Raw genomic sequence first — 21,616 nt, forward strand, 5'->3', positions numbered from 1 at the left:
GACATACAATGTTTATCTACGACAGCTTTAAAATTAATCCATTTGTAGTTGATTTCTATTGAAGGTAAGGTCTCATTTGTACTACATTTGTCTCTATTACCCATCTTTAATTAAAATTTGAAATAATCACATCGTAATCTTAATTTACTGGGGACCAATTAAAAAAAATCTTTTGAGTTTGATTTTTGAGCTGATTTATCAAAACTGAAAGAACTGAAGAAACTGAAAAGAATATGCTAAAAGGCATGATAGCTTTAACATGCATAAGAACATAAAGGAAATGAAAAATACACAGAGAAAAAAAAAAGATGGCCTTTTTAAAGATATAAATGGAAAAATTATTATAGAAGTCAAAGAGAAATTAAAAAAGTGGAAGACATACATAACATATCTGTTTGAGGATAATCGACAAGAACTGGAAAAAATCTACAGCGAAACAGGGACAGAGATCATAATGGAGGAAATGGAACAAGCAATACGAAACGCAAAAACGGAAAACTGTCGGTTCAAACGAAATACCTGTGGAATTACTGAAATATCTAGACGATGAAACTCTAACTGTACTTCTGAATCTGTTTAATGAAGTATATAAAACCGGAAAAATCTCACAGGAATGGTTGGTGTCCACTTTTGTAGCAATACCAAAAACAATATATGCCAAAAATTGTTCAGACAATAGGACAATATCACTAATAAGTTATACACTCTAAATATTTCTAAAGGTGATTAATGAAAGATACAGAAAGCAAGAGGAAGATGGATAATACCCAATTTGGGTTCCGCAAAGGACTGGGAACAAGAGATGCATTGGTTGCGTTTAATGTCCTCTCTGAAAGATGCATAGATATACCTAGATATTTATTGCTTATACATTGCCTTAATCTTCTTTTTATCCTTCTTCTTTTTCTTTTTCTTCCTCTTATTCTTAGTCCTTAATCTTATGCAGGTATCGTGATATCATGAAGCTATTAGCTGATTATTCCAGTGTTCCTCCATTTAGCTCTATTTTCTGCGATTCTAGCAGATTCTGAAAACGGAGCTCCAATAGTAGCAACAATATGGTCCGTGTATCTTGTGGGAGATCTACCTTGACTTTTTTGCCTTCTATCTTTCCCTGGATTTAAGACCATCTCTTAGAAAGACGTGTCCAAAATAGCCTATTATTTGTTCTGATATCTGTGTCCTTACTTTTTTTCTTTATGTTTAGCTGGGAGAGTATAGATTCATTTGTTATTCGGACCACTCATAGTATTCTTAGCATTTGTCTCCAGCAGTACTTTTCAATCATCTCAAATACGTAATATATAATCTTTTTATATCTTTCTCCATAAGGGTCCAGCTTGCTGATGCATAAGTGAAACGTGGAAAACTAGACTTCTGACCGGTCTCACTTTTATATCAATAGTTATTTTAAGGCATTTTCCAAATTTTTTCTGATTTCCCAAAAATTGTATTTTTTATTGAGCAATACAAGTTAGTAGCCTTTTTTAATTTATTACCTATTGTCATGTCCGTTTTCCCATCATCTGTTATTATATTTCCCAAATAATCAAAAGTAGATATTGGTTCTATTACTAAGTAATAGATGTTTTGCATTTTAACCGTGGACTTGTTCCTTTAGTATATTGGCATTCCTTTTTTTCTCATCTTTTATTTATTATCAGAAGTATTGTTTTATTAAGATTCATTGCCATTTTTAAATTCTGCATCTCTCTTTGCCAAATCGTCTATTGGTTTATGCATTTTCTTTACTGTGTCTGTGATTAAAATTATATCATCAGCGTGTAGAAGTGAGTTGATCTTTATTTAATTTCTCATTCTATTTCAAACATAGCTTAAGATAAAGATATATAGTGAGGACCTTTGAGTTAGAATAAATTCATTTTATCTAGAATGGGCGACTCTAGAGATGAATCCAGAAACAGGTCGATTTTTATCTTTAAATTATAATATTTTGGCATATATATCATACTAGTGACGTCATCCATCTGGGCGATGATTCTTTTAAATTACAATAGGGGTCGGGTGATAGCTTATTCAAAAGGCTATTCAATTCTCTATTCACTAATATAAACATTAACATAATTATTTATAGGTACAGGGTGACGAAATTTTTTTTGGAATTAAATTAATTGAGACAAAAAGAAGAATGTATGTAATTTATTTAAAGCAAAATACATTTTACTGCTGTCAAGAAACATAAAAAATATTGATTTGAAAAATAAACATTGCTTTTCGCTTAAATTAAATGTTGACTCTGCTAAGAGGCAGGTGGGTTAATGGGGTGTTAATATTATTTAAGAGTAAAACAATGTCCTGTTTTGGGACACTAAAATGTATTTCGAATTACACGAATTATCTACATTCTTCTTTTTGTCTTAATTAATTAATTAATTCTTCTTTTGAACACCCTGTATAAATAATCATGTTAATGTTTATATTAGTAAATAGAGTATTGAATAACCTCTTGAATGAGCTATCACACAACTCCTATTCTTATTTCAAAAAATCATCGATTACGTCATCACACTCAGATGGATAACGTCACTAGTATTATATATATGCCAAAAAATTATAATTTAAAAATAAAAATCACCCTCTTTCGGGATTTAGCTCTTTTTCGGGATTTAGCTCCAGAGTCGTCCATTCTCGAGAAAATGAATTTATTCCAACTCAAACGTCTTTACTGTATATTATCTACAATTATTATGGGAAATAACTACAGTTTTAGTTTAGAATAGGTAGAATTTGACGTCAGAAGTTCCACGTTTGAACCTTTCTTAAAATTACCAATTTGAAATTGAAACATCAAAATAAAAATATTCTCAATTAAATGTTTGGTTATTCCTCATGAAAAATAGTAGATAGCATAAAAAAGCCACAAGAAAATAGATAGTTAAATATTTCGTCATAATTTATCGACTTATTATCATCACGTTGTTAGTGTTTTTACTTCTTCTATCTTCTTAGGTATTTTGTACAGATAAAAAGACAATATTAAAACAATATTATAATTAAAAAAAAAAATAAACTCATAATCACAATTTTAAATTAAACATAAACCTGATAACAAAAACAAAAACAAATATCAATAGTTAATTGCAAAATAAATAAAATAACTTCTAGTCGACTTCTAGTTTTTTAAAACTTCCTTCTACACCGAATAAGTCTCCAGCGTTCTTTGGCTTTCCTTGTCTTTTGGATTCATCAACTACTTGATTAGTCAGATGGGCAACATAATCTGCGTTGTCCAGAATTTTACTTCTGATTTTCTCTGCAAAATAGTAAATTATATGTTTTATATATGGACAATATTTTTACTTTTTCTATATTTTTGTGGGGGAAGTCTACCGATTTTCCCCAAATTTTAATATGTTTTTGCAGTACAAAAAAAAACTCATTTTTTCAGATTTTTTTGAGCCAAGGGGCCCCATCTGTGAGCCGTTAAAGTCCCAAAAATAGCCCCTTTTAACGCATTTTCAAGAATTTTTATCTCGGGTCATTCTTTACCAATAATTATTTAGAAAACATTATGTTTTAGCTCGTGATGCCTACTTTTTATGTGAATTCTTTCGACTTGTAAAATATCGAGGCGCCGTTTTGACAAAAATTAAAGTAGGCCCACTTTTTATCAAAAATTACCATATTCAAACAGCTATAAAACAGCTTTTGAGCAAAGTACCTAGCTATTATATTTAGGTAATAACGAATCGAAAGATGTAGAAAAGATTTGCAATTTTGTTTTACAAAGTTATTTTCATGCTTCATAACTTTTCAAGCTACGGACGTTTGAAAAGTGCTCTTTTTACAAAAAACGCGGTTTTTCACATTTTTACTTTGGCGCATGAGTAGTTTGGAGTAGGAGTGGTTTGTCAGGTGGTTCAATTACAACAAAAAGTTAAGCGATGACCAAATTACCTAAAAAGAAAATTAGCAATAAGTGCATTAATGTTGGACGAAGACGAGCAGACAAACAACAAAACATGAAAAAAGTTGTGGGTACGAAGGATGTTTATTAAAAAAATATACGTATGGGAGTTGGTATGGGCTATTCCACGAATATACGACTGTCTTGGATTATCGCGAGAACGAATATTTTAGTGTGCAACATAAGAAGTGCGAAAGTAAATTGCTCTAATAATTGTTCCAATAATGTATTTTGCAATTTACTTTCGTTCTTCATAATTTGCACAGTAAAATATTCGTTGTTGAGATAATCCACAACAGTCGTATGTTCGTGGAATAGGGTATACCACATATTGTTTAAAGAACTAGATGATGACGATATTTGATTTTAACTATTTTTAATGGGAAATAAGCCACAATTTATTAACGTTTCGACGTCCAAATCGGATGCCGTTGTCAAAATATTAATTTTGACAATGGCATCCCATTTGGACGTAGAGCTTCACGATATTCCATAAAAATATCGATATTGTATTGATATCATATCGAAAACCAATACAATACCGATACAATACATACCTGAGCAATATTAATGTCGATACGATACTCATTATCTGAAATAAATACAATACTCTTGTATTGTCGATACTCTTGCCTCGACATTATTGAAAATATCGATATCGAAAAAAAAAAAAATAAATAAAACGCTACAGTTGTTTGATTATATTTTGTGGAATAGGTATTTAGATCATAATTATTAACATAAAAGTATAAGTGATCTGCAACCCAAGCATCAGCTGTTATCATATTATGCACTTGAGTACCTAAACTTGAAACTCTTGAGAGTAAGTAAATCACATCATCTTTGATTACACTGTTTACATCATGTGGAATTTGCGGCAATATAATGGAAGTGAGTAATGACGATGCAAAAATAGTTTTCAACAAATACTGAATTTCGATTTATTCCGATAAATAATGCATTCAGTCGGAAAAATGAAAGAATACCCATGAACGATCACATCAGTCACTTATTTTGTATTTGCTGTCTTTTTCTATAAATAGCAAATGTTTGTTATAGAAAAAGATATCAAATACAAAATAAGTGATTGATGTGATCGTCCATGGGTATTATTTCATTTTTCCGACTGTAGAACTGTTAAAAAACATTTATTTTATTTGATTAAAGTGGATTACTTACACCAGAATGTTTAAATCTCCATTTTTTCCTTTAAAAAGGGTGGATTTCACCCCTAAAATGCAAAGAACGCAAGTTGACACCATATCACTTTTATTTCTTGAGGTATCCCCTAACTACTCACCAATTTTCATGGGAATCAACGAAGGTTCAACGAAATCGGAGGTGAAAATCTTCGGTGACTGCACTGTCAGAAATATAAAAAATAATTTTAAAACAGGGGTGGATTTCACCCCTAAAATGCAAAAGTCACAAATTGGCACTATGTCACCTTTGTTCCTTAAGGTATCCTCTAACCACCCTCCAATTTTCAAAAGAATCTATGGAGGTTCAACGAAGTTCAAATCCACCTTCAGTGACTGCAGTATGTATATTTTAAGAGCTTATAAAGATAGTGATAAATGAATAAAGAATAGTTTTTGTTTTATTAATTTAACGTCCTCTTAATTATGTTAAGGATAATTATATTTAATAATCCTTTTTATCTCGATATGTTATCGAGTATTGTATTGATATTGTATCGAAATTAATATCAATACGATATTTTTATAAGAAAGTATTGCCGATATCGATACTCGATACGATACTTTATTGGCATAACCAATACAATACTCAATACTTATATTCTATCGTATCGTGAAGCTCTATTTGGACGTCGAAACGTTTATAAAATAATTTTTTTAGTAAAATTGTGGCTTATTTCCCATTAAAAATAGTTACTTACAAAAATGCCACAAGAAAATAGCTTCAGAACGATATTTGTTTTTATAAATACTTCAGAATATCTCGGGATCAGTTTTATGTAATATGCTTAGTTCAAACTTCAAACTGAAGAGATTATCTCGCTAAAATATTCAATTGATTGACGGCCGGTGTTGTACTTTCCACATTCGCATACCAGAAATATTCAGGAATGAACAGGCAAAGACACATACCGTCACGTCAAATTATTGTTTCAGAGAAACGTTGACGTTTTGAGAGCGGTACATTCCGTAGCGGTGTCGACATAATATGAGAACATCCTGGCTTAAAATACACTACAGCAGGGGTCACCAATTAGTGTTCCTGAGGGTCCGTTTCGAAAACTTATGACATTTTCGGGGTCCGGATTTAATTCTGCCTGTGTCTGGTTGTTCTGATTCGGTTTATTTGCGGATTCTTGTTAAAAAATATCCCCTATAAACAAATCATAAGGACGCTGGGCGAAATTTTTGGGCAAAAATTGTTTAACAATTTTTTTTAACAAATTCAAAACACCACCGTTTTTGCCCCCGAAAATATGTTTTTAGCATTTTTGGGTTATCTTAAACAAAAAAGATCGGTCGTTTTCTCAAGACTTGACAGATTTCGGTTTAAAACGATTTAAAATTTGAAAAATGAGAAAATAAGCATTTTTGAAGCTTGAAAACTAATGTTTAAATTATTATTCTTGCGGTTGTCAAGTGCCTAAATTGAAGTTTAAACATTCAATTTCAAGATTCTGATGAAAAAAAAAATATTAAAAAAATAATAATAAAAAAAATATATTATAAAAAAAAATAAAAAAAATAAATAAATAAATAAAAAAATAAAAAAAAAAATAAATCACTAAGAGGTTCTAAATCTCCGCGAGGATGAATCGGATTTAGTTCTTACCGTAGTAAAAAAAAACAAAAAAAAAATACAAAAAAAAACAAAAAAAAAAAAAACAAAAAAAAAACAAAAAAGACAAAAAAACAAAAATTAATATAGTTGTATTTATTAACATAGTAAGTAGGCATAGTAAGTAGGCATTGTTATTTGTAAGCTTTATTTTTTAGTATTGTTTATTTTTAAGTGTATACTGGGCAATTTTATACTTATGAACGAATAATAATTTTATATGTAGTTACGTGGCTAAAGGTTCTGAACCAAGGCCAGAATAAAAAAAAAGAAGATTCTGATGAGTAATCGGACCTTACTTCATTTATTTAGACCGTTGTTTTTAATTGGTAATTATGCGCTATAATTTGCGCAAAATAAGCCTCGATTACTCATTAGAATCTTGAAATTTCTAAACTTCAATTTAGGTACTTGACCACCTGAAAACTAATAATTTACTTATGAGTTTTCAAGTATCGAAAATGCCTATTTTCGCATTTTTCAGATGTTAAATCGCTTATAACTCGAAAACAATAAACTTTTCAGAAATATGACTAGAGAAATTTTTTGTTTAAAATCACCCAAAAAAGACAGAAAGGTAATTTGGAATTTGTTAAAAAAATGTTTCGCCCGGCATCCTTCTGATTTGTTTATAGGGGACAAGAATCAGCAAAAATACGAACCAGAAAAAAATTATTTTGAACACAGCATCACAGTAATATTTTAAAAGTTAAGAATTTATATTGTGAATGTTCATGACATCCGACGCCCTGAAGGGCACTAAGGATTATGAGAAAGAAGAAGGAGAAGAAGAAGAATGTTCATGACGTCTTTCTCAAGTCTTTAGGCATCTTCAGTTTTGTATACAGGGTGAGGCAGATAAAGGGCCTATTAGAAATATCTCGAGAACTAAAGGTAAGAGAATCATGAAAATTGGAATAAAGGGGTTTTGAAGGATGATTTATTAAATGAAAATATTTTCATCTCTTTGCAACTTCCGGTTATACCGGAAGTTGCTTATAACTTCGTTTTTTAAATGGGACACCCTGTATATTTTTACATTTTTGGATTCTCTTCGATGTCTTCTTTCATAAAATATGAGGTTTTGTAATATTATACAGGGTATTTTAAAAGATAATTACGTTTTTTTATTAATTTCGTAGCAAAATTAACACCCTGTAGAATTGTAGTAGTTTGACACCTAGAACTCTACTTACTTTCAAATTATTTTTAATATACTCTACTATTGTTAAGAATCATTAGTATAGCTAAATTTTTAATTTTAGTATACAGGATTGGTCGAAACTCGGAATGAGTATTTTCTGAGTTTTCTTAAATGGAACACCCTGTATTTTAGTATTGTAATGAAATGATATTTTATGGTACTTTTTTATTTCTTAAGGATTCCCTATACCTAACTGCTTTAATTTGTGCTTAATTGTTAATCGCACCAACAATCGTAACTAAGTAGGTATTTCGATAGCTAAACCATTATTGGTAATTTTAAGGACCAGTCTGGATTAATATGTATTTATTTCTGAAAAATTATTTGCGATTGAGTATCTTCACGGCCAACCTAATAAAATTTTACGTATTTTTTGTTGCAATTAATGTTTAGCTTGAATCACCAATAACTCACAAATTAAAGCAGTTAGGTATAGGGAATGCTTAAGAAATAAAAAAGTACTATAAAATATCATTTCAATACAATACAAAAATACAGGGTGTTCCTTTTAAGAAAACTCAGAAAATACTCATTCCGAGTTTCGACCAACCCTGTATACTAAAATTAAAAAATTAGCTATACTAATGATTCTTAACAATAGTAGAGTATATTAAAAATCATTTGAACGTAAGTAGAGTTTTAGATGTCAACTACTACAATTCTACAGGGTGTGAATATTGCTACGAAATTAATAAAAAAACGTAATTATCTTTTAAAATACCCTGTATAATATTACAAAACCTTATATTTTAAGAAAGAAGACATCGAAGAGAATCCAAAAATGTAAAAATATACAGGGTATCCCATTTAAAAAACCGAAGTTATAAGCAACTTCCGGTATAACCGGAAGTTGCAAAGAGATGAAAATATTTTCATTTAATAGACCATCCTTGAAAACCCCTTTATTCCAATTTTCATGATTCTGTTGCCTTTAGATCTCGAGATTTTTCTAATAGGCCAGTTATCTGCCTCACCCTATATAGTTATTAACTTTCTTTAAATCCAGCTATTTAAACTGAGAAATTTAAAATAATATAATCAGTACAAAATGGTAATTAACATGTTATCTTTTCTGCATTAGTTTCCATGCAAGCTGTTTGTTGCAAACTTATTAAACCTGAAAACTATTTCAATTAAATGCACAGCTGAAAAGTAGTACCACTTAAATCTACTTATAGTAGAGATGAAATGAATATAAAAAACGCCCGTGACAATTTTATATAATTAGCAGTTTACAAAAGCAGTTTACATTCAAAATTAATGATTATAATAAGTATGTATAACAATAAGGGGAAAACTCTTTACAAAATTAGATTATTATAAGTGAAGAATTTTGAATGAGTTTAGTGCAACTGTTATTAGGGAGTTAAGATTTTCATCTGTTAGCTGAGATCTGTACAGATTTTTAATAAAGTTCATTCTTGATAAAGCGGCTTCGCACACATAAGTTGAGCCAAACGTGGTACACAATTTCATGGCCAAACATTTTCAAAATTGCCAAACACTATATTCTGAATTCAGGGCGGTCCGCATAAAACTAGCCCACGGTCCAGATGCGGACCGCGGTCCGCCAATTGGTGACCCCTGCACTACAGAATATTTTGACCGGACATTGCCGGTCCGTGACGGGACTTTGACGTTCCGTAAAATGCGAATATTCCTTAATATTCTCTTTTTCGTTTGTTGTAGATTTCCTTTCAATTGTTTGGCCACATAAGATCGAGCATTGTCCTGCAAAAAAATGACATCAGGTGAGAGCTTTTCTGGACATTATCGTTTTAATGCTTGATGAACCTTGTTTAAAGTTTCATTATACAAGTTTTCGTTGAAACTTGTATACTCTAGGTTCTGTAAAGTCTATAAGCAAGGCTCCTTCATAGTTAAAACAAATGTTAATATGGCCTTGCCCGCATGAGGCTGAAATTTGTATGACCGCACGTTGATTATATTTGGACGGATTTATAACAATAAACGCCATTATAAAGTCACAATACTGAAAATCGCAGTCAAATACAAATAATAGGAAGTGATCAGTGTGGCGTTTACAAACATAAATAACATTTCAGAACGTCAGTTGAGTGATTACAATAATTGTTTCCAAGGCTAACTTGACCAAAGATATGTTTCAATTGAACAAGTTTGTGCAAGTACTTGGAGGGGATACGAGAAACGATCGTGCGAGAATAGCGAAGAAATATTGCAACTTTCTTAAATAATTCATATTGTCATTGAAGAAGAAAAATTATATATTGCTCCACAATATTGATATGATATGCAATTATTATATAAAGGTAAATTTAATTAATTGTATTTTCCTTGCAGCACTGCATTTTAATAACTAATTTTTTCTACGACCGTTTAATAATATGTTCATTATTCGCTATTTTTGAATAGATAATAAAACCCATTACTTTACAAGTGAGTAATAGTTCGTTACTCACGGGCTAAAGTTACACACGGGTTGAAGTTAGATTCAAGTGGTGCATGGCACTTTTAATATACCTATTAGCAAATAAAATTACTCAAACTTGTTTATTTAATAAAATAATAATTGTAATTTATATCAACAATTAAATTTAGTGTATGTATCTTTTACGTTTAAATTTCAACATTTGACATTTTAAGATTGATGTTTAAAAGGTAAATAAACAATCGGTATTAATTCCGTAAAAGGACTTACGGATATGAAATTTATATCAATGAATTATGTTTTATTTACTGTTAATTGTACAATAGATTTTTATTGAGAGCACACACTTCGTGAGTAATAGCCATCATTACATGCTCGTTGAATAATATACTATTATTTACTACATACAATTATTTACGTTTTAATAACATAACCTGAATCTTATTTTTCTTCTTATTATTTTTTTGGACTATGGCCTTGACAATTATCCAGTAACCAGAACTAATATAATTGGCCAATATAATTAAAAATGCGAATAATGTTGCTGAGCGTAGAAACCAGGTGTCGCTTTGCCGAACTTGCACGGTCCCAATAGGTACCATCAAAAGCAGAAAGCTGCAGTACTTGGGACATGTTATGCATGGTGAAGGATATATCATGTGTCAATTAGTTATGTATACAAAGAAAGATCCAGGCAAGGACATTTATTTGTTGCATTAATGCTTTCTTCTTTCTCAAATATGGCACACAGAACTTTACACAGTATATTTTCCTTTCTTTAAGTAGCCCTTTCTTCTATACTAAATTCACAATAAAGATGCACTAGAAATAAACAAACCAAGACACGTTAAATGTTACGAGGAGTACTTCCGAATCATGATTTACAATGTATAAACTTTCATTGTATATCTTGATTTTAGGCTCTTATGATATATTATATCGTTAACGTTATTATCTTAAAAAAATCATGTACGAATTTTAGATACTATTTGCCTAAAACTCACCTTGTATTATTTTTGTTGACTCACAAGGTCCTCCATATTCTTGAGGAAACATTTCTTTAGGAATATGTTTAAATGCAGATTCAGCATCAATATGAAGATGTAGCTAAAACATAATATGTAGTAAATTTAGATACACACCTTCCAACTGATTGAATTTGCGACACTAGATATGTAATCATAACACATATTTATGTAGAAACTGTCAAGTTTATAAGTTATCAAAGAACGTTCTAGAAAATGCAGACGTTGCTCTAGTTGTAGCAAGATTAAAGTAAGCTCTCTCCAAAATAATATCTAATAAAAGAAATATGTCTTATTTTAATGCTTTGCGGAACATTTTATGGATATTTGACTGCTATACTGCGATACTTCTGCTATAAGCCTGCATACTGCTAAAAGCTTCGTATAGGCTGTAGTAAAAATCTTTGCTTTTGTAATTCTGTATGGATTTACACGATATATTATATCGATACACAACTTCACTTCATTCCAACACTTGATGTTCGCCGAAAAGATGCACCAAAAATTTCAAGAAGAGGGAAGGGGATAAGATACTCCCGAATTTGTAAGGATCTGATGGAAGTCCAGAAACTCCCAGCTCCTATATTGTATGATTTGCTTTGAATCTAACCTTCCGTGGCATCCAATTGCGCTCTGTATTCCTTGACCATGGTATGACTACACAAAGCAGCAGCTGTTCTTTGTTATAAAGAATAGCTGTATCTATAGGGGAGAGTGGTGTAGGTACAGTTGGCAGTTTTGTAAAAAAATATACTATCGTATAATATTTTGGTTCATATTTTGACTTGGATATATTTTTTAAAATGTATATTGAGTTACGCTATTCTTTTGATAAATTACTTGAAATACTTACAGAATCAATCAGTTCCTTCTTCATAAATGGTTTCATTAGGGCTAAAATTTTATCCATAAATGATACAATATTGATAAAATGAAGGGTCTTCAGTCTTATGGGCATTCCTTCCTAAAAACAGTTTTAATATTAACTATTTTAAAATATAGGTATATAAAATGTGCATATTATGTTTGTGTTTCAATATTTATAACTCAGATATCTAGGATATAGTCTTAGGATAAACTCTCATAATTTATGTTTATTGAAAGAAGTTCAACCACCTTTTAAGGGCGTAGGCAAAATGTTTCGTGCTAATGTGTTCTAAATGCATTCGTTTTTATCGAATCCTGAGTAAACTAATAAGTATTTTAAAAAAATTTAAACGCAGAATGAAAGATTGCATTATTACAACTTGACAAGTAAAATTCTTCTAAGGCTATAACTATTGTAGATTAGTCTCTATCTTCTGCTTTTCTTAAAAGCGTCTGTGTGTTTAACCCGGTCTAGTTGCGAATGTTTTTTAGCCAGGATATTTGTCGTCTACCAGGACCCCTTTATTCTTCGATTTTACCCTTTATGATAAGCTGCAACAATTCGTACTTATCATGTCTAAATATGTGCCCTAAATATGCTCTTGCCTCCAAAGGCAAAACAGTATATGTGAAAAAAATCGATTTTTTAATTTGCCGCCGAAATTGGGTTATTTTTTCCGCTCTTTCTTATGCAATTTTTAGTTTATTTCTATCTTATTTAGTTTTCAAAATGTGACACTGGTAAAACAGTATATGAGTACGTGTAACAGTATATGAGTATGTGCTATGGTAAAACAGTATATTCGACAAACTCTACAGAGGCAGAATAGTATAGATTGTCATACACTGCTTATCCCTGGTATTATGTTATAATATCTATTTTTTGAAACTTTACTGGTAAAACAGGATATATGTGGTATATGCTGTTATACGGTAACATATTTTATAAAAACGGTGTCCCAATTCCAATGGTAAAGTAGTATAACATTTCATATACCCTCTTACCATAGTATGACCAATGGGAATTATTATCTCCCCCGAAGGTATATACGTATAAAGTCTTTTATATACTCTTTGGGTATACTGGAAAAATGGTAAAACAGTATATGTCACTTTACAAGCACATTTGAAAAAACTATACCTATTTGCTGTTGTAATAATTATTATAATAACATACTTTTATTCCAAATTTCACTTGTCTAACTTTATAAATGACAAAATGGCACAGTAAAAGAACAAAAAGTCATTTATCTCAAAACTCACTTTTTTCACATAATAATATACTATTTTACTTTTGCAGGCAAGTGCTGTCTTTCACCTTTTAATGCTGGTCAGAAGTTCTCCGTCTCTTCCCATTCTGCGCAACAATATAAATGCTAACATAAATATCATAAATCTTACGCCAATCAATAATCATTATAGATTTACACCATAATATAATGTATTGACAACAAATGAAAAAATTATTTATTGTACAAATTAAAAATACTTTGTAGAAATAAATTTCACAAAATTATGTAAGTTTAGTATACACTCCCACTGTTCACAATAATTCTTTGTTTTTTAATGAAAGAGCTAATGAAAGAGTAATTATTTGAGCTGTTAATAGTGTGAGGTAAGAATTTTTGTGTTGTAGGTTTCCTACTCTGAATCTGTCAAAATCCATTTGAGTTCAGCGAACTGACTTTACCTGGCATTATTTTATGTAAATATAGGTATTATCTCTTGTCCATTGTTCATGTCGAAGCATGGACATTAAAAATATCCACCATTAATCGTTTGAGTTGAGCAAAAAGGTGTGAGGATCACAGATCATAGCCTAATGAGTCACACTTTAAAGATATTCTTAAAAATACTACATCAAAGATTATACAAAAAATGTGAATGGAATATTAGTGATTCTCAGTTCGGGTTAAACCAAGGCTTAGGGCCAAGAGAAGCAATAGTAGCAACACAGGTGCTGGTCCAAAATTGTTACGACCAGAGGAAGGACGTATTTCTATGCTTTTTAGATTACGAAAAAGCGTTTGATCGTGACCAACACCACAAGTTAATACTTCTTCTTTTTCTTCTTCTTCTTCTTCTTGCAGTACCGTCTCCTATCGGAGGTTGGCTACCATCACAGTAATCTTAACTGTGTTGGCTGCAGCTCTGAACAACTGTGTCGAACTGCACCCATTCTTCTTCTTCACGTGCCTGCTGCTCTGAATAGTTCGGTTGTTGTGCATCCGTACCATTCCCTCAAGTTACGCAACCAAGAGATTCGTCTCCTTCCTACACTTCTCTTGCCCTGGATTTTCCCCTGTATAATCAACTGAAGTATGTTGTATCTCTCATTACGCATAACATGCCATAGGTACTGCAGCTGCACCCATACCACTCCCTTAAATTTCGCAACCAGGAAATCCTCCTACGTCCCACATTTCTCTTTCCCGAGCTTTTTCCTTGGATTATGAGTCTTAACATAGAGTAGTTTTCTCCTCTCATTATGTGGCTTAGATACTCCAGTTATTTCGTTTGTATGGTTTTTATGACTTCGCATTCCTTCCCCATCTTCAGCAAAACATCTTGATTTGTTACTCTTTCTGTCCATGGTATTTTCCACATTCTCCTGTAACACCACATCTCGAATGCCTCAATATTTTTGATGTTTACCTTTTTCAGTGTCCAAGCTTCCATGCCGTACAGCAGAACGGAGAAAACATAGCACCTTAATATTCTCGTTGTTAAGTTTATATTTATCGTATTTCGCCTTTCCCGGCTGCATAGGAACTTTTTCATTTTGACAAACGATTGTCTCGCTATATTAATTCGCCTCTTGATTTCTCTTGTCTGGTCATTAGTATCAGTGAAGCAAACCCCTAAATATTTGTAGGACGTAACTCTTTCAATTGGCTGATTATTTATGGTTAAATTCACATTGGTGTATAGCTTCTTTGTTACAATCATGAATTTATTCTTTTTGATGTTCAGTTTTAGACCATACCTATTGGTATGAGTGTTTGTTTTCCATCAAATGCTGTAAATTTGCTAGGTTATCTGTTACTATTGGCGTGTCATTAGCGTATCGTATATTGTTAATTATTAACTCTCCGTTAATGTTCATACCAATGTTTTGCTCTAGGAGCAAGTTAATACAGATCCTCAAAAAACTTTATATATACCAAAAAGACATAAGATGCATTGAAAACTTGTACTGGTATCAAACGGCACAATTAAAAATAGACAATTCTATATCCAAACCCATACATATAAGAAGGGGTGTTCGACAGGGAGGTGTGCTTTCCCCTCTTTTATTTAACATTTACTCGGAAGCCATATTTCAAGAGTCTTTGGAAGATACAGAGATGGGAATCAAAGTGAACGGAGTATTGATCAACAACATAATATATACTGATGTCTGTGTCTTAGTTTGTGACAGCATAATCAATCTTCAACAACTTGTCACTATAATCGGAGAATACGGTAAGCGAATGGGATTAGAGATTAATACCAAAAAGACCAAATTCATGACCATTTCCAGAAACCTGAATGCACTTGAAAATTCCACCATAACACTGAATACTAAGTCTATTGAAAGAGTGAGCAAGTTTAAATAACTGGGAACGTGGCTTTTTGAAGACTGGGCATCGGACAGGGAAATAGAATGTCGCATTTAGTAAGCTCGACAAGCTTTCGTAAAATTCAGGAAGGTACTGACCTGTTCAAAGTTCGATCTTCAACTGAGACTAAGGTTTACGAAGTGCTACGTATGGTCGGTGCTGCCATATGAAGTAGAGGGCTGGACATTCAAAACAAGGGATATAAACAAATTGGAAGCCTTCGAAATGTGGCTTTATCATCGTATCCTAAAGATACTATGGACGGCGACAGTTACAAATGTAGATGTCCTTAAAAGAATCAACCAAAAAGCCAACTTTTCGAAACCCTCAAGAAAAGTAAGACGGCGTATCTGGGTCACATTATGCAAAACGAAAAATACCAGTTCCTTCAACTTACAATCGAAGGTAAAATTGAAAGCAAGAGAGGAATAGGACGCAAGAAAATGTCCTGGCTCCCAAACATAAGGCAATGGACAGGGATTAACGACATTCAATATCTGATACACATTGCAAGAAATATAAAGTTATTGGAAAATTTGATCGCTAACATCCATTAGTGGATTTGCATTTGAAGAAGAAGAAGATTTGGAGGCATTTGAAATGTGGCTGCACATATGTACACTAAAAATAGGTACACTGGACGGTTAGCTGACAAATGTGGCAGTTCTTAAGAGAGCAAATTCTGCTTGCGAGCTGCTTGATACCATCAAATGTATATAAATGGCCTATTTTGGACACGTAGTAAGGGGAGCAAAGGCGTGCAAAGTGCAAAGTACAGATTGCAATGATGGTGGCCAACAACCGAAACGGATAAGCACTACAAGAAGGAGTAAGGGGAGACTGATATAATATTTTTCAACTTACCATGATGGGTAAAATCGAAGGACGAAGAGGAATTGGTAGAAAATAGGCCTGTTGGTTGGAGAATATCAGGCAGTGGACAGGAATAAAGAAAGCAGAGCAACTATTTATAGCTTAAGACAGAGACAGTTTCTCCATGTTCATCGCCAACGTCACGGGGACTTGATAGGGTACGTTAAGAAGAATAATAATATATTATCTCTTGTATCTTCATGCATCATAAATCCTTGATAATTACATTATTTTCAAGACTTTTCAAAAGAAAAAAGGCGTTGTTTCTTTTTATAACCAAATGGAGCTTTCGCATAATCCAGTCATTTATTCTTTTATTCTAATAATCTTCCTTTTTTTCGTTTCCTTATTTTTTCTTTCCTTCTTGGAGATGAGCGCATCCATTCAAATTGATAAGTAGTTATGGATAAGTTTATTAATTGTAATCACTGGAGTTCGGATTTAAAAGCATAAAGAATCGCAAAAAAGTGCTTACAAAGCATAACAATTTTTGCATGAAATAACTAAATAATTACTCATTTAAATGTTCCATCGTAAAGTTTCGGCACCTATCACTCAAAACATTTTTGTATAATGAACTATTTTAAATGGGAAATAAGCCACAATTTTACCAAAAAATGAATTTATTAACGTTTCGACGCCCAAGTCGGGTATCGGTGTCAAAATACAAAATAATATTAAATAAACAAAAATGTTGTTGCTTAGTAAAAAATTCTTCTAATAATTTATTTAATCTGACTCATTTATATCGGCAATTCAGGCATGTATTATACATTTTAAAGTAGAAGACTTTAAAATGATATTACCAATATTGATGAGTTGCGTTCCTGTGACGACTTTACTAAAAGATAGTTCATTCGATTACATGAAATCAACCCCAACTCAAGAATATCCGCCACAAAAATCATAGCATGTGATCTGTCTTTAAAAAGACAACAAATGCAACGATGGCAGTAAAATTCTCGCGCTAGAGATTCCATAGTAAATCACGAGGGAAAACCAGGAAAAAACCTCGTGATACTAACAACTAGGTCTCCAATTCAGAAATATGTCCTATTGGTTAATGGGCCGTTCATCAAGACTATCTCTGGATAATAAATTGCTGCTTTATAAGGCAATACTTATGCCAATCTGGACATATGGGTTGGAACTATGGAGAACAGCCAGTCACTCCAACATCGAAATCATCCAACGCTTCCAATCAAAAACCCTCAGAACCATCACTAATGCACCTTGGTACATCAACAACAGAATTATTCATCGTGACCTTAAAATGGATATGGTACAAGAAGTCATCACAAAACGTAGCGCTGCATACATTGCCAAGTTGGAGGATCATGAAAACCAGTTTTTACTTATTCCCCTAGACCAGCGGTTCTTAAATTTTTGAGTCATGTACCACCTACAGTTCTTTTTAAAATTTTTGGTACCACCTATATTTTTAGATTGTATTAACAAGACTCACTGTGTACTACTATTTTGATTTTTTTTTGTGTTTTGTGTACCACCGCAAATGATGATATGTACCACCAGTGGTACATGTACTACAGATTGAGAACCGCTGTCCTAGACAATTCCCAAGAACAGCGTAGGTTAAAGAGGTTCAAACCACTGAACTTACCATTTAGAGTAAACTTTTAAACTAATTAGTTGGTGGTTATAAAATATTATTATCAAAGAAGTGGCTCTAATTATGCTAAATGAAAACAATTGTGTCGCAAATTCCTCGGTAGAATGCAGTAGGATGTGGTTACCCATACTAAAAGAGGAAGTCAATAGAAAGAAAATACCACGATTAGTAAGTCATTAACATATCGAGTTAGTACATATTTTATATTTTAGTTTTATTTATATAATATGTATGTATTATTAATATTATTTATAATTTAAAATATCATACATACATTAAAGTCAGAATTTGGTATTAGTTTTGAGAGTAAACTAAATGTAAGCCCAAATACTTACGATGTCGGGATAGTATCACGAGGTTTTTTCCTGATTTTCCCTCGTGATTTACTATGGAATCTCTAGCGCGAGAATATTACTGCCATGGTTGCATTTGTTGTCTTTTTAAAGACAGATCACATGCTATGATTTTTTGTGGCGGATATTTTTGAGATGGGGTTGATTTTATGTAATCGAATAAACTATCTTTTGGTAAAGTCGTCCCAGGAACGCAACTCATCAATATTGGCAATATCATTTTAAAGTCTTCTACTTTAAAATGTATAATACATGCCTGAATTGCCGATATAAATGAGTCAGATTAAATAAATTATTAGAACAAGTTTTTACTAAGCAACAACATTTTTGTTTATTTAGTTTTATTTTGTATTTTGACAACGACACCCGACTTGGGCGTCGAAACGTTAATAAATTCATTTTTTTGGTAAAATTGTGGCTTATTTCCCATTTAAAATAGTTCATTATAAAAATGCCACAAGGAAATAGCTTCAGAACAACATTATTGTATATCTAAAAGCTTCTCTCAACGTCCATACTGGTTATCGTTGCATACTTATACTTTGCCACTACTGCCGCGCCGGATCCATATTTATATCTTCAACGTGTTCTTAATTTAAAATTGAAAATGTTTTCTTCATCTTTTGAAATTTTTCGTTTTTGTTAATACATCTTTGAATTTTTTTAATACATATTATCTGACCAATTTTTCCAGGGATACCTTCCATATTTTTTGCAAAGCTGTTTATTTTTTGGATCGACTCAACTAATGACATTTGCTGTTTCTTCAAATATGTTATTGTTTCACTCACAGAACAAAAGTTGCTTTTAATAAAAGCAAAATTGTTTTGGAATTATATTTCACCTAAAACATCCTGACAATATTTTATCGATTTGCTAGCAGTCTCTTTAAGTTCCAATACGAAGCTTTTAAAATTTTTGAAATATTCGGCGTAGTATAAAGCTACATCTAACCATCTACTCCAACGAGTTAACACTGGTTCCGATGGTAAAGGAGTGTTAGGGAATCTGTCTCTAAAAAGTTGCACCCTTAAAGGAGCTTTAATGGATTTTTCCATTTTTTATCAACTCATTAACAAGTGGAAATTGCAGCCGTATAGTCTCAGCAACACGATTCAGGTCGTATGCTAGACACGTACAGTTAATTAGATTTGGATAAAACACTTTAAGATTTGATGCTGTTTTGATCATATATGGTGCAGCGTCGAAAAGCATACCATTTTGTTGGTGGGCACAGCCTCGGGAAGATAAAAATTTGTTAAAGCGTCATTTACGAATCTTGGAACTGTATTGTTATTTGTTGCTTCTAATTCTTTTGAGCACACTAAATAACCCTTCGTCAAGATTCCTTCGTGAAGTACGCCTATGATTAAATTAGCGACGTATCTTCCACAAATATACGTAGTCTCGTTCACAGCAAACCAGGTGTAATTGTTTCCCACTAGTGTTTTGACTTTTGTCTGGTTTTATTGTAAATTCCATTAACATATTTTTTCGCAGAGTACTTTCATCCGGCACATGTCTTCGATAGTAGGTACTTTTCCAAAAATGATTTAAAACTTTCATTTTTCAATTTATTTAATGGGAGATCAGAGTACACAATTGCACTACATAGATCAAAATTAAATTTCTGTTGTTCGGAAATGCAAAAAATGATAATAGTATATAAAAAAGAACCAAAAAGCAAAATAATTCAAAAAAGCATAATAATTTAAAAAAAAGCAAAAAAAGCATAAAAAAGGGCTGTCAAAACGACTTATTTTTGCATATTTCGTTAATATTTAAAAAGAAAATAGTCCTGCTTGTATTATTTACCATAAGCATTATGCTTAGAAATCCGGAATCTAGTAATCACATAGCTATGTAAAAAGATTAACCTTACCTGTAAATAATACAAAAATTTCTTTATAACAACTGGATTAAGTTTAAGAAAATGCGCAAAAACTACTCCTTTCATATCTAGCACAATATGAACACCATCGGCTGGCCCGTGTTCCAAATAGTACATCATGGTTGCCAAATCAAATAAATTCACTTGAGGTGCCAGTGTATAGTTGTCTGGATTGAAATCCATCAATTTTCCGAAGAGTATTATATCATTTGATTGAGGAGGTTTAGGGACAGGACCAACAAATCTAAAAAATACATTTTTAATGACTTTCAATATTTTATGTAGGTAAACGGCGATGACAAAACAAAAAGCAAAAAGGCTACTGCAATGCTTTATTCACTGCTTTTTTGTACATGTCAAACTCCTTTTTTTTTCGATGATTTCTGGTAATTACTTGGAAGGAACGCTCATTCTTGCATTCATAGATCTATCGTTCATCGACTCTATAGAAAAATTATATGGCAATGCTTGCAGAAAATGAAAGTACCAATTGTAGCAGATGAATTTCTGCTACAATGTTTTGTAAATAGTATCCATTAATTTTATATCCTATCCCAAGAAAAATATTTATTTTTCCAATTTATTTTGCTAGTTTATATATCATTAAAATTTCCTAAGCCGTTCCTGTTGGAAATATTTCAGTATTTCACAACATTGTAAAACTTAGGAAAATTCCTATTTATTTGTGTACGCATTTATTAACTGCGTAGATAATTCCTTGAAAAGTTCTGGTATATTTCCTTAAAAAGCTTTAAGCGCGAAGCATCTTTTAGTATTATTGGTGTGAATTTTGAAAGACCGTTGAGTTCTCTCCGCCGATTGGTCAATTGTCTTCAGCCGAAGGAATGATCGGCTTGACGCGTGAGCGTCTCTCACTGAGAAAGGTGATGAGGAAAGTCAGTTCTAAAAGCATGTTTGAAGGTTGAACATCTTTTTGGGTAGAACTCAACAGACTCGCAGAAAATCGCACTTGCCGGTTTAAATTGGCTTTTTTCGTTATGGTAAACGAAGAAAAG

The 21,616-nt window shown here is 32.0% G+C and overlaps 1 protein-coding gene and 1 long non-coding RNA gene across 2 annotated transcripts in view; one reads left to right on the plus strand and one right to left on the minus strand.

Annotated features, from left to right (window-relative positions):
* Window positions 1-10: 10 nt before the first annotated feature.
* LOC126881104 (uncharacterized) lies at window positions 11-13,767 on the plus strand. The gene is made up of 3 exons (XR_007696725.1): window positions 11-64; window positions 9,639-9,700; window positions 13,552-13,767. It is a non-coding gene; the product is annotated as an uncharacterized LOC126881104 (long non-coding RNA).
* LOC114334456 (alpha-tocopherol transfer protein-like) overlaps window positions 2,998-21,616 on the minus strand; it is a 48,492-nt gene continuing 29,873 nt past the window's right edge. The window contains exons 4-7 of the mRNA XM_028284496.2: window positions 20,592-20,844; window positions 12,238-12,348; window positions 11,364-11,466; window positions 2,998-3,274 (exon numbers count right to left, since the gene is read on the minus strand). Coding sequence (XP_028140297.1) covers window positions 3,123-3,274; window positions 11,364-11,466; window positions 12,238-12,348; window positions 20,592-20,844 — 619 coding nt within the window. The 3' untranslated portion in view covers window positions 2,998-3,122. The remainder of the gene's footprint in view (window positions 3,275-11,363; window positions 11,467-12,237; window positions 12,349-20,591; window positions 20,845-21,616) is intronic.

This window comes from Diabrotica virgifera, chromosome 3 (genome assembly GCF_917563875.1).
Source record: "Diabrotica virgifera virgifera chromosome 3, PGI_DIABVI_V3a".
NCBI classification, from domain to species: domain Eukaryota; kingdom Metazoa; phylum Arthropoda; class Insecta; order Coleoptera; family Chrysomelidae; genus Diabrotica; species Diabrotica virgifera.